We start from the raw sequence: 26,246 nt of genomic DNA on the forward strand, positions 1-26,246 counted from the left end.
AAACGGTGTGTGCCCTTCATTCCATAAGCTTTCTGCACTAGATCAGGCTGCCTCTCAGCTACAAGGCTGATAATCACGGTGACTTACACTTTAAAACAACACATGGCATTCTGTAGTACTTTACAAACAGGATAACGTAGAAGCACAGCTTCTTTGATGGCTTTAGGGAACTGTGACATGAAACGATTCCATGGAATTCCTGTGGTTTTGCTAATGTGGGGCCTGCGTCCCACCCTACGGTTTCCCTCCCACCAGTTCCAGCACTGGCACAGAGGGCGCGGCTCAAACTGGGGGAGGACTGGCACGAGCAGCCACTTCCCTTCCCCTCCCCCTGCTCCCACACAAGCCGAGAGGCCGGCAGTTACTCTCAGGCTGCTTCAGAGAAGGAAAGCTGTGCTCATCCCTCAAACCATCTTCGCTGCACCATTTTCCTCCTGTGATGGTGAGGGCTTCTGTACTCCTGAACTCTCAGGAAGTCTTAAAAAAACAAAGTCGTGTTATCCCTGACTTGGTTGCCTATTAGTTTACATGGGAAATGAAGTAAACAGAACGTGCTGGACACACGGCTTGTAATGAGGCTGTTAGCTCGCTACAAGCCTCCTTTGGGTTCTGGCTGCCTCATTCTCAACAGCTATGAAGGACTGCAGACTCTTGATTTTATCTTTGCAAATTATTCCTTTGTGTTGAAACTAGGTCTTTATCTATCCAAACACGGAAGACAAGCAGAGTGGTGTCTGAGGCGTGGCATAACTTTCAGAGGCCAGGCTGCAGATGGAAGGCAGACAGATCAGATAAAACAAAGTCATCTCACTTTCTAATACTTGATTGACTAATGTAAAGCTGCAAATTTCAGTCACACAGATGAACAGATTCTTACTCTAGAAACATGAACTCTTGAAAACAAATTTAATGTAGGCAATTATGTGACACTGCCAGCTGCCTATCCGATACCCATCCTAGCTCTTCCTTACAGACCCTGGTTTTGATGGTGGCCACATGCTCAGCTAAAACACTGGTCTCAAACTCCATTCCAGAGTCCCCATGACACAGTTCTAGTTAATAAGGCATAAAGCAAGAGTTTCTGGGAAAGCATTCTCCTTTTTGATATAGGTGCCACTCCCAAAGGCAGCTAGCATGAGGGAAGCTAATACTCTAAGGCTGGAGAACAGAATGGGTCCCTCAGTGGCACTGGGGAGGAGCTTCGCCAGCTGTGAACTGCCATCATGAGACAAATAAATCTCTATTTGTAAGTCCCTATTAGGTTTCCTGTTAATTGCGGCTGAACATAATCCTAACCGATTCAAAATGATAATATCATATATGCATGTATACATGTGTATATATAATACACTTGACACTTTACACTTAACAATGCAGTTTCCCATCTGACCCTCAAAACAGAACTACTGGCGGGATGGGGACGGGTGGGGGACAAGGTTGTTGTTAGTATTCCTTCCAATCCCATCCAGCCAACTGCCTGGGGGGCCTGGGACCTGGATGGTACCCTCTGCCTTCCCTCTCCCTCAAAGCTAATCCCACCTTTTAATCCACCAGTTCTCCCACCATACAATCTCCCAACTCTGCCCACTTTTTTCCATCTTCTCTGCTGCAACCCTACTCAAGGATACTATGATTTCTAGGCTCAACCAGCCTTCTAACTGGTCTCCCTTCCTCTTGTCCTGCCAAGGAATCCATTCTCACCCACTCGGCCATGGTTAATCATCTCAAATGCATATCCAACCCTATCACTGGCCGTGCCTTTGCTTATCTTATAAGCCCTTCCAGGTCTGGTCCCTGATCATCCATCCAACTTTCTCTGTGTCACTCCTGCCCACACACTCTACCTTCGAGTCAGGCCCTGGTCTCTAGGGTCTCCAGGTCTTTCCTTTGCCTGCTTCACAAGGCCAGCTCTTCAGGACTCAGTTCAGCCCTCTCCTAGTCCAGGAAGCCTTCTCAGACACCACCAACACCCTACCCTCCAACACCCACACGCAGGTAAGCTTCTTGTGCTCACCTCTGGCCCTGTGCTTACCAGACTGCATTGTGCAGGCCTCTTTACCTATCTGGGTCCCTCACTAGACCACACACTCCTTGAGAACATGACCCATGACTTATTTGTCTTTACATCCCAGGCACTGGCACAATGCCTAGAATACAAGAATGCCTGGAGTGAAAGACTGAATGAACAATCTCCATTTTACGGATAAAGAAACTGAGGCTCAAAAAGAGAGGTACGCTCAAGACATTACAGCAAGGGTCAGCAAACTTCTTCTTAAAGGCCCAGATAGTAGTAGATATTTTAGACTGGTGAGCCAAATGGTCTCTGTGACAACTATTCAACTCTACCACTGGTGTGCAAAAGCAGCCAAAGACAATATGCAAATAAATGAGTGGTGCTTTATTCTGCTAAAACTTCATTTCCACAGGCTGCAGTTTGCTACCCTTTACTGGAGAGAAAATGACTCACTCAGAGTCTGACAAATAGTAAATATCAGAGCCAAGACTCAAACCCAGGCCCACAGGGATCCTTCCACCAGACAGAGGTGCCTTCCAAGATACAACTGCCTGTCAAACGTTAATTCCCTATATCTTTCCCCATGTTGAATTTCGGTGCTAGGAGGGTACTGATGGGTGACACCTATTAGACAACAAATGAAAATGTTACCAAAAACTGGGTAACAAGGAGAGGACAGTAGGAAAATTTTTATTTTTTAATGTAAATCAGAGTAATAAAAACATTTGTCTTCAATCCTAGCTAGAGTTAGCAAGATTTAGGATAAACAGAGCAGATAACTACAAGCATGGCTTCAGAAACATGACAGAGCACCACCACATACCTTAACTCATTTTATCTTTTAACCAATTTTTATCTAAAATAATGACAAAAAAGGAGGGTGACTAAAATCTAGCCTTTTCTTCTTGTCTTCCTCCTTTAGACTTTCTGACTTCCTGAATAATTATAGTCTTGCAAATTGCCTGGTCGTCCAAAGTTTCGTTATTTGTTCTTAGAAGCTATATAAAAATCGGCAGAAGTTCAAAATTACAGTCGTTTCTGCACATAAAATCTTCAAGGACATTCCACTGCTCTTAGGAGAGTCCAAAACCCCAAGCCCAGAGGTCCAGGCCCTTCCCACCCTGGCCCTGGGTGTGCCTCGAGGCTCAGCTCACTGCCTTCCCCCTCTGGCCACACCCTCCTTCCACCTCCTGGAGGGCACTGCGCTCCTCTTACCTGGCCTGACTCCTGGTCATCCTCAGATCTCAGAGAGTGTACCCACCCACCCCAAAGCTGTGCTCAACCCATTCATGGCCCTTGGTACCCTGTACCTTCCCTCTCATGTGATCTCACTTTTTCTTCACTCTGCTTGACTAGACACTCTGTGAGGGGGGAGATCCAAGCCCATCACGGGCATCTACTTGCTGAATGAATGAGTAAACACCAGAGGGTGCCAACTCCAAATTCCCATGCTAGAGTCCCAAAACCAAATGCAGAGAACCAAATGCAGAGAACCAAATGCAGAGAACCAAATGCGGGCTGCAGGTGCTTTTACCGGCTCCTTAGCCTCAGCACTTTGGCTTAAAAGAAGGAAGGATGCGTGTTATAAAGAGACCACAGGGCTTCGTTCCTTTGGTCCTCCTCTCGGTCTAACGCCTGAGTCTCCCTTAGAGAGAAGTGCTTGGTGTCCTCAGAAAGAAGGAACAGAGGCAAAGTGAGTATCGTCTGTGCCAGAGGCACTAGCTACCACCATGAATACTGCTGGTTTCCCTGCAGGGTTTCCAATCGTTCCAAGTGACTGATACTGAGTTATAGAGCTTCTTTTGATCAAAAGCACTATAATAGTGGTTTTTTAAATAACTCAGTCATCAATGAGCAGAAGTAGAAATTAAACATAGAGGGGGTTTTGGCTTGAAACTGGAGGCATCCTCTCAGCTCCTGCTATCATTTGTGTTAAGACATCCATGAAAATGACCTGAGAACTCTCATAGCACAGCATAGGAAGAGGAATGAAGTACACACAGTAATTTCTCACTGACCAGAGGGTTAACCTGCTGATTGGTAAAAACAAGGCTGGCAGGAAAACAGGGATTTGGAGGAAAAAAATAATTTAAGAAGTCCAAGAAGGCGTTTGTTTCCAAAACAAGTTGGCTGCACACGTGCCAATGCCACCTTTCATTTACAGGGAGCTTGACTGTAGCCTGTGTTTTCCTGAGCAAAGGTCCCGCAGGTGATACAAAGCTTGGACCACACCTCTTTATAGGCATGAGAACTAGCCCATGCTGGCTAAATTCCAATATGCACTCCTTCAATCCTTAAGAAATGCTGGTGTGATGGCCTGGCCTTTTCATGCCTTACTTCAAGGCCCAGGGGTCAGGTTTCTCTGGGCCTGCTCTTCTCCCTGTGTGAAGAGAGGGACCACAAATACAGCCCCACCTCAGCAGTCCCTGCAGGGGCCGGGTCGGGGGATGGTCTGTGTACAACCACAGTCCTGTTCTTTCAGTTAACAAGGCTCAGCACCACCAGACAGTCATGAGAAGATCACAGGGTTTTAATTTTTGATATTCAAATATAAAACCACATCATCTCCATACGGCAATCGGCCAGGGATTAGCATGAGTTATGGAAATACCACAGATCCAGGATAAAATGGAATTAGTGTCTGATAGTTAAAATCTTCCCAAGAAGCATCACTGAATCACAGTGAGTGCTTTGAGAACATCTTCCCAGTGTGCACACATATCTGTGCACAGGGCTGCGGGTGTGGGTGCTTCACCTTCAGACAGGGTAGAGAGCAGGCTGGTCCTGGAGTCAGACTGGACTTCAGCACCACAACTCACTACCCACTGCCCTCAGCCGTACCGTCTCTTTAGGATGCTTAGCACCAGCCTTGCCTTACTCCTGAGGTTGTCATTGGGCTTGAATACAATTCTGTACATGGAAACAGAAGCCCTCAATAACTATGGGATGCAGCCCATTTATAAGGGATCATCACCATTATTTTCATTCTCAATTCCTCTGCTAAGCTGACTTGCTACGTCAAACGGCGATACACAAAGCACTGACACAGGTGCCCTCCCTTTCTGACCTACCTGTGTTGTCTCTGGCCACAAGACCCTTAGAAAAATCCCCTGGAGTCGGGGAGGTCCTGCTGTCCCACTTTACCATGTCGAGACTGTTGCAATATTCCCATCTCTTCTGCTGAAGCTCTTGTAACCAGTAAGTCATGAGTTGACGATTAGGGGCCTAAAAAGAAGGAAGGGGAAAAAGTGTTATGGCCACCAGTAACATAGAGAGCTTAAAAAAATAATTATGCTTTGTGAGGACAGACTGGACACCTTGCCACATGAAAGGGAGAGTTAAGAAGAACAGGTCAAAGAAATTTCAATTTCAAGATTAGTAACTTTTGTTCACTACAATTGGTCAAGAAAATAGCAATTTTTACATAAAGAATTTAACCCTAATAATAAGAAATCTTTTTAAATTCTAAAATTACAGAATGATACAATATAACATTTTCCTCAAAAGGTTTTAGGAAGGCTTGATATCCCCAGTGCCCTTTCACTCTGAGCACCTATAAATTCTCTTAAGAAGTCAAATCTCACATGGGTATGGATAACATCCCTGCCAAATCAAATCAAATAATGGTATTTAGATCCTGTCAGCAACCGGGAGAGTGAGCAAAGAAAACTGCAGATTAAAAACTAGAGAGGACATCTATTACAATGGCTGAAGTTTTTTAAAATTGATAATACCAAAGGCTGGAAAGGATACAGAGCAACTGGAACTTTCATTCATTGCTGGTGGGAATGTAAAATGGTGCAGCTCTTTGGAAAACGGTTTGGCAGTTCCTTATAAACATACACTTACCAAGTGACCCAGAAACCCCACTCCTAGGTATTCAACGAAGAGGAATAAAAATATACATTCACAAAAAAACCTGCATGCAAATGTTCAGAGGCTTTATTCATAATCGCCAAAAAGTGAAAACAAGCCAAATGTCCTTCATCTGGTGAACAGATAAACTGTGACACATCCGTACCATGAAATACTATTCAGCAATAAAAAGGAGCAAACGATTGATTCACACAACGTGGATGAATATTACATGCGTATGTGAAAGAAGCCAGTCCCAACAGGCTATACAATTCCATTTATGTGACATTCTTAAAAAGGCAAAATTATAGGGACAGAAGACAAACCTGTGGCTTCCAGGGCTTGGGTGAAGGGAGTAGCTGACTACAAAGGGGCAGCACAAGCGGATTTTGGGGTAATCAACCTATTCTGCACCATGACTGTGGGGGTAGATACATGATTCTACGCATCTGTCCAAACTCAAAGAACTATATACCACAAAGAGTGAATTTCACTATAAACATTAAAAAAAAAAAAAAATCAATCAAGATACAGAGGGAACGCAAAACAATGAACCTAGCTATAAACAAACAAACTAGATGGCAGGTGTGGGTCACAGGTCTCCAGGCTGCCCCCCAAAAGGAGTCCCAAGGAGAAGGACGCCATGGCATGATTATGGGAACCAGTGGCATCCAGTAAGGTGTATAGACATCAGACACAGTGGTTTCAGCACCTATAAATTCTACCCCAGAGTCAGAGGCAATCTGGAAAACTGCTCTGTAGGCCCGAGAGCAAGTGACAAGCCAGAGACCAAACCTCTACTGTCCACAAGCAAAGTGCTCTTGCTACAACCTGGAGTCTTTTTAGTGACACTTGCAGGCACAGCCCTGGTAAGGAAAACCATTCACTACATGATCTCTGGGTATCTTACAGAAAATCCCTCCAACTATCAGCCAAGCCATCATTTCATCCATACATTCAACCGACATTTACTACTAATATTTATCTATCAGGAACCTGGAATCAGGGCTTGTGAGAAAGATAGGAAAAATAAATCAGTAGTTTCAAGAGTGTGTTGAGTGCTATGACAGAGGTCAGAGTGGGTGAGGTGGGGCTGGTGTGACTGGAGGGTGCAGAGGAGATGGGGCAAGGGTCAGGTACTGAAAGTTTAGGAAAACTGCTACCTGTGGATTCAAAAGGTTCACAGTCTTCTCCAATAAACATAAACTCTGAGATGTCTCCATTTTTCTAACATCCAGCTCAGTGCCAGATACATATTTGTTGAATAAATAAGTGAAGAAATGAATGAACAAGTAATCATAAAATGATGCGGGAGTTTGGTCTTAAAGAGAAAGCAGCCGGTGGCCAGAAGGACAGGACAAAAAAGAAGCTCCAGGCAGAGACAAGAGTATGTGCAAAGGCCCAGAGGCAAGACAGCACAGGCAAGGGGAGGCTGGCAGGGGGGTGGAGGGGGGTGGGGCTGGGATAAGCAGGGACCACGCCCAAAGGGACTCGAGGACTCGAGTGCCTTCCTGGATTCTTGGCAGGGCAATGATGAGATGAGACAAAGTCATTGCTCTTGGAAAGGGGGTGGGGGTGGGGGGAAGCAGGGTTCAGGTAGAAGAGGAGATTCGCTCAGGCCCAGGAGCCCTAAAGCGCAGCTGGCGTCTGAGTGGCAGTTTGGTTGCAGGGTGGACACTGGGGGCTCAGCCTGGCTCCAAGGCAGGATAAGAGACCCCAGCATTCCCAGAGGAGGGGAGAGAGTGGCTGGAAGAGTAAGGGGTTGGGAGACAGCCAAATCAGAACCCAAAGCCCACCTAATCCCTCCTCCTCCCTCCTTTCACAGAGTCCATACTGAGCCCCTAGTCTCCCGACCCCCAGCTTAGGCGAAAGTGTGTGTTTTGACAGTAGGTGCATGTGTGTGCACATGTGTGCATGTGTACTGGTCCTCCCACCAGCTCCCCTGCCTGGCGTCCATCCCCATCCCCATCCCAGGGAGAAGACCATACTGTGTCAGATCCACCACTAACCTCTCTAGCTGTTTCCTGCAATGCAAACACCATGAGAAAGCTGCTTGTTACAAGAAAGCCTTTTCCCTTTAAATCTCTGAGTCTTAAATTCTGACTGAGGAACAGTTAGTAACCTCTTAATCATCTCTCACTAAATTCCTCGGGCAAAAAAACTTTTAGATCACATGCTCTCAACGTCTGACATATTATTCATGTTACAGAAATCTGGTCAATAAGGCAGGCAAAACTACCTCGAGACAATGATTAACTGGGGTTCATTTCCTTCAAAAAAAAAAAATCTAGCAACCACTAAAAGCATCTCGAATTCAATCCCCAAGCAGCTGTGAAAGGCTGTTGGGGGCACATGGTTCCGGGGCATGTGCTATGACCAAGGAGGCGGAGAAGCCCCCAGAGGCCCTTCCCTCAGGGAGCTGAGACCCATGAGACGGCACAGGATTAAAAGTAGAACAGCACAATCAGCAGCGATCCACAAAGCCTCTGTGTTTCCCATTTGATGTCTTTTAAACAGAGACTGAACAGAGATTTGGCCTGTTCAGTCCTAATTAGATGTAGAATCACAAACTAGTCTCTTCATTGCCCCAGTCTTGGTTAGTTAGCCAGGTAAAGTTAGTCTAGATCTGCCCCGTCCAAACACAGTAGCCGCTAGCCACACATGGCTCGTGAGCATGTGAAATACGGCTACTACCACATGATGAGATATTATAGACACAGTGGGTTAAATAAAATATATTTATTAAAATTAATTTTAGGGGGCTTCCCTGGTGGCGCAGTGGTTGAGAATCTGCCTGCTAATGCAGGGGACACGGGTTCGAGCCCTGGTCTGGGAAGATCCCACATGCCGCGGAGCAACTAGGCCCGTGAGCCACAACTACTGAGCTTGCGCGTCTGGAGCTTGTGCTCCGCAACAAGAGAGGCCGCGACAGTGAGAAGCCCGCGCACCGCGATGAAGAGTGGCCCCCGGGTGCCGCAACTAGAGAAAGCCCTCGTACAGAAACGAAGACCCAACACAGCCAAAAATAAATATAAATAAATAAAAGTTAAAAAAAATTATAAAATTAAGTTTACCTGTTTAATGTGGGTATCTGAAAACTTATAAGTATATAACTGGCGGGACTTCCCTGGTGGCGCAGTGGTTAAGAATCCGCCTGCCAGTGCAGGGGACACAGGTTTGAGCCCTGGTCTGGGAAGATCCCACATGCCGCAGAGCAACTAAGCCCACGAGCCACAACTACTGAGCCCACGTGCCACAACTACTAAGCCTGCGTACCACAACTACTGAAGCCCGTGCACCCTAGAGCCCGTGCTCTGCAACAAAAGAAGCCACCGCAATGAGAAGCCCGCGCACCGCAACGAAGAGTAGCCCCCGCTCACCGCAACTAGAGAAGTCCGTGCGCAGCAACGAAGACCCAATGTAGCCAAAAATAAATAAATAATTTTTTTTTTTAAAGTATATAACTGATTCACATTGTCTTTATTGAACAGTGCTGGTCTAGATCATGATGGCAAACAAATTCCATTTTGAGAGCCAAGGTTGGTGGGAGATCTGGCTAGGTGGGAAACCCAGCGGGTGGGAAACGGCCTTGGGGATGACCAAGGGCATGGGGTTCTTGAGAGTGTGGGGCAGCCAACATTATTCACCTCCCAAAGGACTTTATGACTCAAATAACTTTCTTCTTTAACTAGGTACCTCCATATCTCCAACCACCCCATGCTCTGTTAATGTCCATGGAGATGCCAACATTATTTGGGGACCCCGAAGAATGGGCCTGGCTGGTCTGGCTGATGGCTCACAGTTTCAGTGTCTTCACTGCCCGCTCCCAAAGGAAGTCAAGGACGCTCGAGTGATCTGGCTTCACAGACAGCACCTCAAGGAGTCTGTCACCAGGGCTCGCTCCACTGAGCTGCAGCCCGGCTGGTGACAAATGAGCCAGTCAGTGCTGAAGCTTATCACCACCACCAGCATAACCCAGAGAGAATCAATATCTGCCCCACCCTACCCCAAATCACCATTTGAAATGCTTTAGTCCCACATTCTGGAAAGCCAGACAGACATTCCAATCATGCTGGAAGGAGCAGAGACGAGGCAAAGCTTCACAGCTCAGCAGACAGTAAGAGCCGATGCCAGGCAGGCATCCAACAGGTCAGTGTCAGCATCTACTGTCTGAAGTCTCACCGGGACCATATCCTGAGTCTCCCACGACACCATTCTCTCCAACTCCTACTCATTCTTCAAAACCCAAATAAGGTTTCCCTGACCTGCGTGCTCTTTCCATCCTCGGAATGGGGAACTCACAGCACCATGTAGCCCAGGACAGCTTCCCATGGCAGTGTGCGTTCTTCACTAGTCTAAGTTCTTTCAAGACAAAGGCAAAACCTGCTGGCCTCAATATGGCCCAAGATGCGTAGCACAGTGACTGGAATGCAGTTAAGCATTCATATATCTGACTCATTCTTTCCTATGTTCAGCTACTGCTACTGCCTCAAAACTGCTAAAATTATAGTTCAAATATGGCACCAAATCCCAACATGAGAGACCACGCCAAACATCTTGGAAAGCCATTCTGGTTGTCCCCTACACAGCTGCATGAATGTCCTGGGGAGCTGGGGGCAGACAAGGACTGGGTGGGCACAGTCCTGATGTGACAGACATCTGCTGCATTTAGGCACCATGACGTGAGGTGCCAGTTCAGAGAATGGAAACCAGGCCGTGCCTCGTCCAGCTTGAGGTGGAATTCAGTCCCTGAAAGCTGGCTGAGAAGAACCATGCGATACTCCAGCTGTTCCCACAAGCCTTTGCACCCAGACCTCCAGTAGCCCAAAACAAGTCCACTCTTGGGGAGATGGGCCCCAGACACCTGTCCCTTCTCTTGGGCCCCAGGGACTTCCCTCTCTCCAACACCAGCTCTTTCCTTGGTGCTCAGAAAAGTTCCACAGTAAAGTTAATTCATCTCAACACACATTTATTAAGGGCCCACTCCTGCAGGCAAGTGCGTTACTGGGGATGGGGGCTGGAGCCACTATCTTGCAGCACACACAGGGAGTCAGGCCTCATCTCCTAACTACGTTCTCACTATACCACCAACTGACCCAAGCACTCTCATCCCCTGGGTCTCCAGCCCTTTGGTAAAGAATCTCCATCTAAAAAGACTCAGCACATTTTAGAAGCTATAATAATGCTCATTTCCTTTAACCAAAAACTCCATTCCTGGGAATCTATCTAAAGTAATCCAAAAGAAGAAAAAGGAGGAACACCATATACATAGAAATGTTTGTTCATTCGCTTGGCAAATATTTATTAAGAGCCTGAGTTAGGCCAATGCAGCAGTCAACACTAGGGGTACAGAACTGGGTGAGACCTGGTCAATTTTTGGCTCTCAGACCCTCCCAATGAGCAAACGTTTCCTTTATACCAGCAACAGACAGTTAGAAACATGTTCACAATTACAAACAAAACACAAAATGCATAGGTATACATTTAAGAAATCTGTATGCATTATAGAAACTTAAAAAAAAAATCCAGCCAAAATTCTAAAAAGTTCTTCAAAGCATGGGAAAGAAATTATAAAATTCATCTGAAGTTTAACCTTTGAGAATTCTGAAAAAGTAAATGAGGCATGAGGCTTTGCCCTACCAAATAAGTAAGCATATTATAAAGCCACAATAATTAAACCAGCACTCTACTACCAGAGGATCAAAATACAGGGCTAAATAGATATAAAATACTTATGTAGCATTTCAAATCAAATCAGTGGGAAAATTATTAATTATTAAACAATGACATTAGGACAACTGGCTAAAAATTTGGAAAGAAATAAAAGTATTATGAATTACAACCTAGGTGTGAAACCTAGGTCACAATATAAAAGAAAATAAATTCAAAATTGATTCAAGATTTGAATGTAAAATAAAAACCATTTAAATTAGTAGAAGATGCCTATGTAAATTAAAATTAAGTTTCTGTCTCTTTCTGCATCTTGTAACAACAGTTGCATAGATTTCTGCCAAATTTTAAAGGTACACAAGGGATGATCTGACTTTACATCCAACCATCGGCATAGCAGCACTTCACACGGAAGGTCTGTGCAGAGATCTCCTGAACAGTTCACACTGAAGTGCAATCAACGGCCACGACGAATGCCCTGTGACAACAAATGCCCTGTGCGTCCTGATGCTGTGGACAGGAAAACCAACGATCTTTCAGGACCGAGCCCCAAATTGAAGGCTCGAAGGGCAGATCTTCAGACTGTAAGCCACAGAGCTGCTTCTCGCACGGGCAACTCTAGGGAGCTGACTCCAGGCTGAGGAGGGGCAGGGAGGCATTGATTTTCACTGCGTTGATTATTTACCCCAGCAACACAAAGGAAAAAAGTCTCTGCTGTAACATTTCTATTCTCTTGGAATGTAAAAGCCTGTCTCAACCCAAAAAGAAAGACAGCAGAGAAAAATATCTGGATGTGTGTCCAAAACCACCATAAACAAAATTAAAAGACAAACTGAGAAAAAGACCAAACAAATTCTAAGTCACTAAACATAGTGTGGAGTTCCATAGCTTTGCAGAGGCACCTCACTCTGCCAGCACTTAGGGAGCTCCTGTTTGCCTGGGAGCTCCTATTCAGCTTTAAAAAAACAAACAAAAAACAAAAACAAAACCCAACAACATATTTTAGACTTTTATTTCAATAATAATAATAACCCACGTTTGCTGTGGAAAATCTGAAAAATGCAGAAAAACAAAGAAAATAAAATGAACATAACCACATCCCCAGTAATAACTTCAATCAGCACTTTGGAGTACATCCTTTCAGATACTTTTCTATCCATAAATACTTGTAGCAATTTTCTTTACAAAAATGGAATAAAATTATATAGACTATTTCATAATGTATACGTGCATATTAGTAATAATATTAGATACCATTAAGTAAACAATTACTATGTGCCAGACATTGTGCTAAACACTTTATACATGCTACCATTTAAAGCTCATAACAATCTCACAAGATAGTATCATCTACTTTCCCAAAGTATTACCTACTTGGACTCTGGAGCCTAACTGAGTTCAAATCACAGCTCTGCCATCTGCTAGCTGTATTAGGCAAGTTACTTAATGTGTCTCGGACTTCTCATTGGCAAAATGTGAATAACAGGAACCTACTTCATGTGATGTTGTTATGAGGACTAAATGAGTTAATGCGTGTTAAGCTCAAAACAGTGCCTGGCACACTCATTAGGCGTCAACCATCCATATTACCATGATCACCCAAGATCTCACAGCCAGTTGGCACATCAAAAGTCAAACCTGGCTCTGTCCTCCTTGCTATTAATGGGAAGACGGAGAAGCGCACGTCCAAGACAAAATCCATCCTCTCAGCATGTCAGCAGGAATCAGAAGTTCCTCTGTGGTCTTTCTCAGATACTGAAATGTTGATGACCCCAACCAACAGCCAAGTTCAACTTAAAGTGTGTTGGCTTCATGGGCAAGGACAACTCCCACATCAGAGGCTGGTCTTTTTGACAGTACAGAAGGTCCTCAGGACATCGAAGGGGGGCTCAGCACAGCTTCACTGGGTTGGAGAGAGTATGACCATCAATTGGCTATAAGGTGCTCCCACCGGATGCTCTGAGCCACAATTCTTCTCTAAAGACATTTCTTTAAAAATAGACTGCAGTGAGCAATAATAAGACCACACATAAACAAATGTAGAGAAGAGAGGAACCGTTCTCCAGCATAATAGGATCGCCAGGTCTCCAAGCCCGAAGAATCCCTTTGTCAGTCTCTCAGATTCCCGCTCCCTGACACTGTCCTGGTTCATCAACCTCAGGCCTCTGCAAGAGCGTCCTAACTGGTCTTGCTGTCCTCAGTCGCCCCTCCCCAAACCCCCTTCTTACACATAGTCACCTAAGTCACATTTATCCCATGCTTAAAACTCTCTGGTGGCTTCTAAGTGCTGGGCAATTTGGCATGGTCACCTGGCCTACACTGACCCACACTCCACAGGACTATAGCCTTTTGCCCACACAACAGGCACACAGAAGCCAGTTCAGCTTCAACGACCCCTCCTCCTACTGCACTAATTAAACCCATTTGCAAACGCCTACTCACCCCTCAAGACACAGTTCAAACATCCCATCTATGAGGCCATCCGACATCCCTTACAGAACCAATCATGCTATATGGTGATGACAGAGCACTCCAGTCACCCACTTAGGGTGTGAACTCTGGGCTCCTCCCCAAAGTGTCAGTGCCTACCATGTTTATAAGCCAGAAGAACAGAATAACCAACGGTCACGAGAGAGCCACAAGAAGAGAATACAGATGGGCTAAGTTTGCACACGTCATAGAAAGCAATTTAAACTGCATGCATAGTTTGACTCAGTCATATCTTAAAAGGATGCAATGCCTGTTCATAATGAAGGAATTTTCGTTTCTTAAATCTAAAGAAGGATATCTGGGGGATTCCCTGGCAGTTCAGTGGTTAAGACTTGGTGCTTTCACTGCTGTAGCCTGGGTTCAATTCCTGGTCAGGGAACTAAGACACCACAAGCCCCAAGGCGTGGCCAAACAAAGAAAGAAAGAAGGATATCTGGATTTCCAAGGTAATTCTTCCATAAGCAATAAAAAGCACAAGAACATTGTAAACAGTCTGATAATACAAAACAAAACTCAGATGAAAAACAGACTACAACCCCATATCTGATAAATAACTTTAGGTTCCAAATATTCTTCTGAACATTTCAAAACCATGCGCCTGGAAACAATCTCAAGGGATCTGGCCCAGTACCAATGAAAAAAAAAGTAATTTTTCCTTGGGAAAGTTTTGAAATCTTCTGTTTCAGCCCAGTGACAGATGCCGAGAAGGGAAATAATACTGGATCTCCTGGCTCCTCGGAAAATGGAGTGCTATCGTACAGACCTCCATTCCTCTAACGAACACGATACGTTCTTATTTGTCTTTTTGAATGGCTATCCTGAAGTCAGCATTTTCATATAACTTATTTTGCAAAATAATTACATGAATTCTCATCTAAATCCTTTTCAAAGGCTGAGCAAGAACCTAGACCTCCCCCGCCGTCACTTTCCCTGGACGGTTGGCAGTGGGGGGCAGCCTCTCCTCGGAAAGGTGCCCCACTTCTCACCCATTCTGGGAGGCAGCAGTCTGAGGAGTTTTGCCATCTCTGATACTCAAGCATCTTCTTTTAAAAAGCAAACACCTTGAGAGATCAGCCACTCCTTAAACCCATCTCTAACAATTTAATGGAGATTACAAACTAAGGGCAAGGGACGAGGAGAAGACTACAAACAGAACAAAGACAAGCAAATGCGTGTTCTAGAAAAGAGGGCAATAAAGAGAACTGGGCTTGTGAGGGGCCTGGCCTAGATGACAGATCTCACCAAGGCAAGGGCAAGGCCAAGGCCACTCTCTGGGCCTGCTCTTCCCTGCAGGAAGTGTGGAAGCCTGTCAAAACGCTTTCTGTTTCAGAGGGAAGGGGAGCACGCGGCCTCCGAGTGACCACAGGGCTACATTCCTATGGCTCCTATCAGCTCTGCCATTGCACAATAAAGAGAGCACCAGGGTTTTATGAGCTCAGGATAAATAAAAACTCCTGCAGCAACAGCCAGCAGACTGGTGGAGAGCCCCACGCCACCTCTGTCTGCGATGGCTTCCGCACACCATGCAACACTGCAATGTTCTGGCTTGATGGTTTTTAACTTAAAAGTAGGACACAGGAATGACTGACTTAATATGAAGTTTTATGAACTGGGGTTTGGGAGGGGCAGATTCCCAGGCACCGCCCATCAGAGATTAGGAGGAACATGGGAGCCTGGTACCAGAAATCTGCCTAACCTTTCAGTGAATTTACAGGAGTGTTTGGGAAGCATGTTGATTTCTAACAGTCTTTTAAGATAGAGCTGGTACCTCCAGAAAGTGCCAGATGGTTCTCCTATATCAATCGGTTATTCATCCCTCTCTGGGTGAAAAGCTGGGGGCTCTAAAAGTCCTTATCAGCTATTTGGTGGTGGTAATCATTAAAACTCACTCTCCCAGAATCACCCTAAGGATGGCAAGCGAACACTATCGCCCTCCAGGAGCTTCGCTCTGAACGGCCCTGGAGGAACACTGGCACGTGGTGCTGTGCCAGTGACTGAGTGATCAGCTCGGGAGACAGAAACTTCAGGGCCATTGCGAGGAGGGAGTCACAGGCCCCAAACCTTTGCTCTGGAGCACAGAAACTCAGAATGCAAAGAAGGTAGCAGATATAAACCACAGAGTGTCAACCTAAGGATAAATGGCTCACACTTCACTGGTCTCCACCCACGCAGTTTAGTTATTTCTAGTCTGCTTAGAAAACCATCCTCAAATAGGGCCAGTCTTTACTTCACAGTCAAAGAGAGCAGTTATTCACGATCTGGTGGAGAGTGGTGTTTCTCAAAGAGAGGACCACAAAGGTCTGCAGCAGAAGGGTCGGCACAATGGATAAGGATGCAGATTCCTGAGGTCCACCCTGGCCTACCAACCGAACCAGAATCTCTAGGGGGGAACCCCACAACCTGCATGTTAACAGGATCCCAGGAGGCTCCTTCCCCACACCAATCTGAGAACCACAATTCTCAAGGAGATGCTTCCCTTTAAAGGACAGAAATGAAAGATAGCCTTATCATCATGTTACCTCTGGGATAGTATATGTGAGAGAGCTGTGTAAACTGTGAAGCTTAAAAAACTGGTTCACTTCTTTTTTTTTTAATTTATTTATTTAATTTATTTATTTTTGGCTGCGTTGGGTCTTCGTTGCTGCGCGCGGGCTTTTCTCTAGTTGTGGCGTGCGGGGGCTACTCTTCGTTGTGGTACACGGGCTTCTCATTGTGGTGGCTTCTCTTGTTGCAGAGCACAGGCTCTAGGCACGCGGGCTTCAGCAGTTGTGGCTCGCGAGCTCTAGAGCACAGGCTCAGTAGTTGTGGCACATGGGCTTAGCTGCTCCGCGGCACACGGGATCTTCCAAGACCAGGGCTCGAACCCACATCCCCTGCATTGGCAGGCGGATTCTTAACCACTGTGCCACCAGGGAAGCCCCAAAACTGGTTCACTTCTGAAGCTAGAGGGCATGGCTTACAGAGCAGCAAGAGAAATCACACCAAGGGTCAGTTTTCCTCTGCACACCTCCAAAGAGAAGGCTCCTGAACAGGGATGTGCAGGTCTAGTCCTGCCAGGGAAACACCACTAATGTCTATAATCAATCAACCCCCACTGGAAGTTTATCATCTATACTGTTAATTTCCAATCTTCATGTGACTTGAACGTCTTACATCTATGCTGCAGCACCAAAGAGGTAAATGTACAATTTCAGAATCTGTGTACAACAACTAAAAACAAGAATAAGCCTAATTTCCTACTAAGGGAGTAAGATGGCAAATAGCATCAAACTGCTGGGTTTAATATGGCTAAATATCACTCAGGTGTCTGGGGGAGGTTTTAGTGCCGGAGCTGCCGCTAACTAGCTGTGGGACTCTGTTTCTCACTCTATCACACAAGGGGCAGGGCGGGCTCATCTGAGGGTCTCATCAGTTCTGACTCAGGGATAATGACCCTTGGAACAAAAACACCAAATGACTTCCTCCACCTCACAGAGCCACTTGATGACAATGCCCTAATAACACCCCAGAACAGGACAGCTCTGAGAGGCCAGAGGCAACACCTGACTCCCACTAGATGTCCATCACGGCCTTGCCCAACCAAGACTGTTAGGTGAACGGCTGGCTGCCTGCATCAGATTTCCAAACACAGGCTCCTTCTCTGCAAGCACAGTCTCCCCTGGACATCACAGAGCTGGAAAGGGAAATGAAAACTGGGCTCGCTGCCTAGAAATAATTCCTGTAATCCAAGATCAACATCTCTGATAACACTGGCCTGTCCGCCTCCAGTCCACCGCCAGGCCTGCCATCCGACGCCCAGACAAGTTCTCGCCTGAGGGCAGACTGCTCAAAGGAAGTCTGCTCTTTCCAGGACGGCTGGCCCTGGAAAGGGCCAGAGAGGAGGCCAAAGGATCTCAGCTCCTGAATGTCCCCTTCTCCCCCAGATTCCAGTTTTCCCACACAATCAGTCAGAAGAAGTTAAGCAATGGCCAAGCATGCAAACTCATGAAAAAGATGCTGATTCCCATCAGACTGGGAACACTTCTTGTTGATCCTAAAGGAACTAAACCTTTGAACAGCTATACAATTATACCAAAACCTAACCAACTCCCCAGCCCATTTCTCCAGGGAGCTCTTCTTGGTGATCAGTCATACAGATCTTCCCAATTCCACAATGCCCACAGAAATTATTGTACAAACCACAGATTTCTGGCTCTGGGTGATATCCAAATCAGTACTTTACATTCAGGATTCCCTGCCCCCCTCTTTATTTACTATGGAAAGATGCCAGACCTCCCTCAGGATCAAAAAACTTGCAGACATTTGATATTTACTCCCAACTCTGAATACTACAGACAAAAATGGTTTCTCTCCAAAGTTTTTTTCAAAGCTATCAGGTGCTTATCTATTTTTAAAGTCAACACTGCAGTTTCTGAAATGAATGGAAAATTTTCACTGCTGTATATACAGAAAACGCATAATGCTTACAACATGGTGGGTGCTCAAATATATTTGCTAAAGAAAGAAATGGACACTGCAAATCTCCTTCTGACCGTGCAAGAAGAGCATACCACACACCCACCCCAAGAGGACATGAGGGTATGAAGTATTCATTCGGCTACCCAGTATATACAGAGCATATAATCCGTGCCTGACACTCTGCTAAGCATTAAGGCTGAAGCGGTGAACCAGGGACAAAACTCTGCCCGCAGGGAGTTGGGCTCTAGTAGGACACAGCATCAGATGCTCAAAAACCGGAAGAGGACTAGACCCATTTTAGGGAGCAACACCACCCTGAATCCGTCCATTCGGGGTTTCCTGTGCAGCTTGGTGAGCTACTGTTTATTGGGTGATCACGAAACCTGCAGCCTCTCCAGGGACCACCTCAGCCTCCTGCCCCTGAAGGCCTCGCACATACACGTGCCCGGCACGTTCACTTCACCGAGTTCCCAAGAAGAGTAGTTAGCAGAACACTAGTTAGAAGCATCACTACTTCCTAATTCACCATTCCATATTGCATTCACTCTGTGAAAGTGAACAAAATCCACTGAGGACTGGGCCTGCCGGGATGTAGCTAAACACCCACTCAAATGTCATTAAGACCCTACTACATAAATCTCTAAAAGAACTGAAAATTCCTAATCAAAACCCCTTCCACTCCACCAACCGGAGAGTCATTTCTACAACAATGGGGTTCTTTTCTTTCTTTGGAAAGAGGGTTATTATCTATATTTTGTTCTGCCCAGAGATGGGAAGGCTGATGATGGATGCAGGCACCTGAACAAGGAGAGCCGTCCACCCCTCAGAAGCCTCAGTGAGATGGGAGAGCTGGTGTTCACGTCTCAACCCTGAATGCATGAGACCCCTCCCTCCATTTCTCAAGCAACGGTTTCCTCCAAAGGGGAAGAAAACTGGTAACACGCATATGAGCAAAGCAAGTGGGACATGAGAGAAGTCAGGGAAGGTGGCCATGAGGAATGCTTTGGGAAAGGCAGTCCACCGAGAGGGCTGGGGCAGGCTGTAGCCACACAGCCCCCGAGCCAGCAACCCCTGCTCAGAAACAGTGGTGCTTAAGAGGCAATGGACCACAAGATCTTCAACTCTGCATTTATCAACTTTAAAACCTGTTTTCCAGTGGGTAACATATTAATATTTCAACTCTTAAAACACAAGACAAGACAATCCTCCAACATAATTAGATGAAAATACTGGATATAACCCAACCATCAGTTTGGGAGGAAAAAAAAAAAACCCAACTATTTGTTAAGCCCTGCTGAGAATTCTTTGCTGATTCCTACACCTCGGGCCCCAAGGCCCTCCCCTCCACCCCAGCTGCCATCGGGCATTCCTTGAGTCCCCTACACACCTAAGGGGCTCTGTGCCTGCCATTTCCTCTCCCTAGAACACTCTATTCCCCTCTCCATTTCTCCAGTCAACACCAATGTGCCCTTTATGCCTCAGCTCAAATGTCACTTCCTCAGGAAGTCTTCCCTAGCCCTCCTCCTTCCAAACTAAATTAGGACCCCCTATTATACATGCATCCCATCTCTTTCCTTTTAAACTTCACAGCACTGGTTGGTGTTGGTTTTGTTTTTATTAACGTCTGTCTCTGGGCTACACAGAAAGCTCCCCAAGGACAGGAAATGTGTTCACCTTGTTCAGTCTATACCCCCAGTGCCTAAGCACACAGAATGGGTAAGTGACAGAATGAATGAGAAGTGTCCAGGCCTTCCTAAAACACCAGAGCCAGGGAACTACAGCCTGAGGGCCATATCCAGCCTACTGCCTATTTTTACACAGCTACAAGCCAAGAATGGTCTCTATGTTTTCAGATGGCTGAAAAAAAAAAACCCAAAAGAACAGTATTTTGTGACATGTGAAACTTACATGAAATTCAAATTCCAGAATCCATAAACAAAAATTATGGGAACACAGCTACACTCAGTCTACAGTTGTTTCTGTACTATAACAGCAGAGCAGAGTAGTCACAGAGATGGCACTGGTGCAAGACCGAAGATATTTACTACATGGTCTTTTACATGAAACATTCACCCACTGCTACAACAGTGTCCTCAGAGTCAAGACTGTGGGCATGAAATACAAGAGACCTGAAAATTAAGGACCGACGGTAATCCCTCTTTTGAACCCCTGATGCCTGTCATATTTACTGGGCATTCCTTGAATGGCAGGCACCTCCATGACATGTGGTGAGAATGTCATTTAATACATTTGAGAATTCTGGCTGATCACTTCTAAAGGGTTGGAGCTCACACCAAAACCAGTGCCTACTGGGTAACGACCTTCTACTCATTCGTTCAACAAACGTCTGCCTGGGCACCTACTTTGTGCAGGTGCTGTTCTGGGAGGGCAAGGATGCAAACAGCAGTGCTTGGGGCCTCCTGAGCAGGAAACAGTGTGGAGGCCACACTACCATGAGGCCTGTGTGACAGACAGTGGGAGACAGAAAGCCACTGCGACATCACACCTGTGAGACTATACCTGCCTTTAAGGAACTTACTCATTGGGAAACCATGAAAAATCCATGGAAAGTCATGTCTCGATAAAAGATTTAAATAACATTTCAAGACCCCTGAGTGGACGCCCCAGGGAAGAACAGCTTAGCAGAACCATTTAGCCAAGAAGGCTGGTTCACCACATCTATTTTGTACTGCACACACTATGATTACCCAAGCTAGCAAATGTTTGTCATTAAGCTGAGAGCAGTTTCAACACCAGAGAATGTGCATCCTTCCCACAAAAGTGGGTTAAGAATAGGGATGCATGATTGTTCCGTGACGTGCGACTCAGAAACCAACACACATGTCCATTTGTGCACCATATGCCTTCAAGAAAGGGAGGAGAGGGAGCGGAGTGCATCTGCTGACAGTCTGATGACGCTCCTTGCTCCAGGGACTGTGGAGATCTGGCAGAGCAGGGTCATTCAAGCTTTACCCCCAGTCAGTCACATGCTCTCTCTTCCCTAAGTGCCAGCTCACTCCAGAACGGTCTCCTGTGCCTCAGATCCCAGGAAAGCTCAGTGAGAAGCCTCCAGCACCTCTACACACACACACACACACACACACACACACACACACAGGAAGCATCAGTTTCTGTCTGTTGTAGCAGTTTCCAAATGTCTAGTAACAGTTACCTTACATCCTGGTAAAGAATCGGTAGGTAAAATGTTCCTGGTGCTTTCATTCTGCATGAAAAGGACAGAAATCAAATGCAGTAAGGGAAAAACCACTACATCTTATCTAATCCCAAACCACTGAAATCCAAAGTTAAAAAAAAAAAAAAAAGGGGGAGACTTGTCAAAACTGATAATAGAATTAGATACTTGGCATTTTGGACACTCACTGTTCCCAGAGTCTCTACTAGCCAAGAGCATCTGAGTCTATCTTCAAGATCTCAGACAAATCACATCCCTTCTCCGGCCTCAGTTCCCTCATCTGTAAAATAAGGCCCACATCCCTGAGTTTATGAATAGAAAATTTTACCAAGAAATTCCAATATCAGCTTTCATTAAGACTCAAGCAGTAAAACATTTTGGAAAACTTCAACAAAACCACAGCTCCTCCAGAGAAGGCAGAAAGTCACTTTAAAATAAGAACCGTATGATAATACAATAAGCAAATTGCTGATTTTTTTTTCTTTTTAACCCGTCAAAAGAAATGGTATCTATAAAATTATATACAACTAGCTGAAGCTTGAGCAGGGTTTAATCCTCACTAACCTACAATCCCCCTTAGAAATCAGGGTCTGCCCTACCGCTAAGCAGCCCTAAAGGGAAGCATTCAAGCTTATGGGAGTCAGTTCTTAGACCTGAAAGGTGAAAAGGAAGATAAATTGCTAATTTCCACTTTTAACACCATAAAATTTTTACTCCCACAATTCAGAAGGAATTACTGTACAATAAAATTCATCCTTCTTGGGGCTTCCCTGGTGGCGCAGTGGTTAAGAATCCACCTGCCAATGCAGGGGACACGGGTTCGAGCCCTGGTCCGGGAAGATCCCACATGCCTCAGAGCAACTAAGCCTGTGCGCCACAACTACTGAGCCTGCGCTCTAGAGCCCGCAAGTCACGACTACTGAGCCCACACACCACAACTACTGAAGCCCGCGCACCTAGAGCCCGTACTCCGCGACAAGAGAAGCCACCACAATGAGAAGCCCGCGCACCGCAACGAAGAGTATCCCCCACTCGCCGCAACTAGAGAAAGCCCCCACGCAACAACGAAGACACAACGCAGCCAAAAATAAAATAAATAAAATAAATTTTTTAGAAATTAAAAAATTTAAATTTAAATTTAAATTTTAAAAATCTTTCCTAGGGGCTTCCCTGGTGGCGCAGTGGTTGAGAATCTGCCTGCCAATGCAGGGGACACGGGTTCGAGCCCTGGTCTGGGAAGATCCCACATGCCGCGGAGCAACTGGGCCCGTGAGCCACAGTTACTGAGCCTGCGCGTCTGGAGCCCGTGCTCCGCAACAAGAGAGGCCGCGATAGTGAGAGGCCCGCGCACCGCAATGAAGAGTGGCCCCCGCTTGCCACAACTAGAGAAAGCCCTCGCAGAGAAACAAAGACCCAACACAGCCATAAATAAAATAAATAATAATTAAAAAAAAAAATCCTTCCTAAAACACACCCCTACTCTGAAACCTTACATTTTGACTGCTCCCTTCCTTTGAAAAGCCTTGCCTGTGTTCCCATTTCCATTGTTTTTATAAAGCAAACCCTTTGTCTCAGGCATGCTGTCTTATTCTGTGACTAATTCAACTTTACATACCAAAATATTCCATAGTCAGTAACCTACATGAAAATCAATTTCCTTTTTTTTTAAAGAAATATTCTGAACATACAAAAAGATAGAATAATATAACAAACACCACCCAGTGCTAGAAATAAAACACTGCAAAGACACTAGAACCCCCCTGGGCACCCATTCCCACTCACGCTCCCCTCTCTCCCCAAGTGGGAACCACCATCCTGAATCCAGGGCTCATCACGCCCACACAGCTCTCCCACTCCCCATGCAGCATATGCGTTTGCATGATCTTCTTAGTCTTTACATAAATGGTACCTCTGTATGCAATCAACGTGTAACTTTGTTTTTCTTTCTCAATTTTATGTTTATGAGTCATCCATGTTGACACCTATAGCTCTCATTCCTTTATGTTCACTGCTGCATAATATTCCATTATATGAATGTACTACATAATTGGCCAAAGACACTACTTGCTGTTTCATATGGCTGCCATGTAGTGCCTACTCTGTGCCAGCTATTTTCCAGAATTCTCAAAACTAACCAATGAGGAAGGTAAGATTCCCATTAGACTGAAGAGGAAACTGGGACAGAGAGGTGGTATAATTTGCTCAACACATGTGAGTGGCAGATTCAGGCCACAAGTTCAAGTCAATTCAACTCTAAAGCCACACTCCTGACACTGCATCTTGTAGCCCCACTTATGTAGATACCTCCATCATTGAAAAAATTTTAATGAAAAAACCTGATGGAGGGCTCCAAAGTCATTTGAGAAAATCTGAAACAGGATCCTCTATTTTCTGTTTTAACAAACAATTCCACAGGAAATTCAGCTGTACACAAGGACAGTCCATATATACAGTGAGGACAAGCCTTTCTTTGGCAAAAGTCCCTGTGTACTCGCTCAGATCAGGCCCAAGTTTATACAAATGCTTTCTAAGTAAGCCCGAGTTGAACTGCAACTCTGCTTGGCTTCCTTTGGAGAAAAAGGTTGTCTGCACCCACTTAAAGAAGGGATGGAAGAGCCTAAAAGAACACAGTAATCAGACTCTGCCTGAAACAGCAAGAACTGAGCTGACAAAGCTCTAAAAACGACCTGCGGAGCAACTCCAACTGTTGCTGGCTTCGGAGATCCTGGGAACAGCCCTGTGCTCACAAGGCCAAGGGCGTCAGGCTCAGCCCACTCTGCTCTCCACTTGGCCAGCTTTGCAGAGTTTTCATACATCCCAGCCCAGCCCTGCTGCTCTGGAGAAAGCCCAGCTTGTAATACGGAAGAGAAGCGAGAGAGTGGAGTGAGGGTGGCGGCTCACAGGAACCAGGCAGGGAAGGAGGCTGGGAGAGAGACCCGACTCCAGGCCAGGGCCCAGACGCCCAGGTGCCGGAAGCAGGAGGGCCCCCCAGGGGCAGGGAAGGCTTCTCAGCACCAGGATCAGGACTTCTGACTCTAGTCCCATGCTTCTACACACTGTGTAGAAAAAAGACTAAGGAAGCCTCAAATGGGCAAGGCAGAACTGGTTGAAGCAAACCTTTCCCTCCTCTCCCAGCCAAAATACAGAGCAAGCAAACAGGCTCTGCTACTTACTGTCTGTGTGACCTTAGCTGGAGTGTCTCTGCCCACTCTGGAGGAGACTGCAGTGGATTATCTTTAAGGGCCCTGCCAACTCTGACTTTCTCGGTCTATAGCCGTGAATGCAGTAACACTTAGGAGAGGTTAGAGTATATTTCATGTAATTCCAACACCCCCACGAAGTAGATACTACTGCTATCCCCATTTTACAGAAGAGGCAGCTGAAGAGGGTAATAACTTACCCAAGGGCAGGAAGCCTACAGTAATGAATGCCTGGGAGGGTTACACAGAACATCCACAGGAGAGGGGTGGGGAGGGGAAGGGAGGTGGACAGAGAAGGGCCCGAGGCAAGGCACAGAGGGAGATAACGGGTCAAGGGATTGAGTAGCCCCCAGCCACTCTGGCCTAAACCCAGGTAAAGGGCTTGAGATGGGGACGGGGACAGAGTCTGAGAAAGAAGTGGGGAAAGAAAGGCAGAAGGGCTTTAGAGAAAGGAGGGTATGCAAAAAGTTCGATGGTCAGAGGAGCTAGGCTGAGCTGGGCATTGGGGGCAGCCCCAGAGGCTAGGCAGGGGGAGCAGGGTAAGGGCGTGTGGGCGGGTTCCCGGGAGGCAGGTGCGGGGCTGCGGGGCGCGCTGTCCCACCTTGAGCACCGTGACGGCTCCCGCGCTGTGCACCTGGAAGTGAGCGGGCGGCTCCGCGCCGGGCTCGGCCGCCTCGTCGGGGCCCGTGTAGCTGAAGCAGGCGTCCGCGATGTCCAGGTGGCCGAGGGGCAGCGCGTCCTGCGGGTTCTTGAAATAGTAGAGGTAGCAACGGCGCGCGTCGAACACGAACCAGCGGCTGCGGTAGCCGCGCAGCGGGCCCTTGCCCGACAGCTTCTGCAGGTAGCCGCACAGCCGCGCTGGCTCCCGCCCCGGCCCTGCCCCAGGCTCCGCCGTGGCCCCCGGGGCCGCGCCCTCGCCAATGCTACCCTCCTCCGCCCGGGCCCCGGGCCCCAGCATCGCCAGCCCGCGCTCCAACCGCCAGCGCCGCGGCCCCCAGCGCCTCGGCGCCGCCGCTGAGCCCCCTCCCTTCAACCCCGCCGCTCCGCACGGCTGGCGGGCGCGCAAAGCAGCCTGGGACTTGTAGTCCCGCCCCCGCCCGCCCCCGGGAGCGACGGCCCGCACCCTGAGCGGCCCCGCGGGCGCCCCAGAGCCTGGTCCAGAAGAGTCACCCCTGCTCTCTGTTCCTTTGTGTAACCTGGGGCTCAAAACCTCGCGCTGCTGGGCTGAAACATTGTTCTATTTCTTTACGGGAGTGTGGGTTACTTGGAACACGCATTTCTCAAAATTCATCAGGGGTCCCCTTAAAACTGTACATTTCACTCTATGTAAATTATACCTCAGTACAAAACTTTATTTTTAAATCTT

General features: G+C 46.6%; 1 protein-coding gene across 5 annotated transcripts in view; it reads right to left on the reverse strand.

Moving 5' to 3' along the window:
- Positions 1 to 25,913, reverse strand: part of TBC1D2B (TBC1 domain family member 2B) — an 89,050-nt gene extending 63,137 nt beyond the window's left edge. For 2 of the 5 annotated variants that reach the window (XM_057544782.1, XM_057544783.1), the window contains exons 1-3: positions 25,482 to 25,913; positions 21,660 to 21,710; positions 5,086 to 5,239 (exon numbers count right to left, since the gene is read on the reverse strand). In XM_057544782.1, coding sequence (XP_057400765.1) covers positions 5,086 to 5,239; positions 21,660 to 21,710; positions 25,482 to 25,838 — 562 coding nt within the window. In that variant the 5' untranslated portion in view covers positions 25,839 to 25,913. The remainder of the gene's footprint in view (positions 1 to 5,085; positions 5,240 to 21,659; positions 21,711 to 25,481) is intronic. The other 3 variants (XM_057544785.1, XM_007198507.2, XM_057544784.1) reach the window with 3 other exon arrangements.
- Between the last annotated feature and the right edge of the window lie 333 nt (positions 25,914 to 26,246).

Source organism: Balaenoptera acutorostrata, chromosome 3, assembly GCF_949987535.1.
Source record: "Balaenoptera acutorostrata chromosome 3, mBalAcu1.1, whole genome shotgun sequence".
NCBI classification, from domain to species: Eukaryota; Metazoa; Chordata; class Mammalia; order Artiodactyla; family Balaenopteridae; genus Balaenoptera; species Balaenoptera acutorostrata.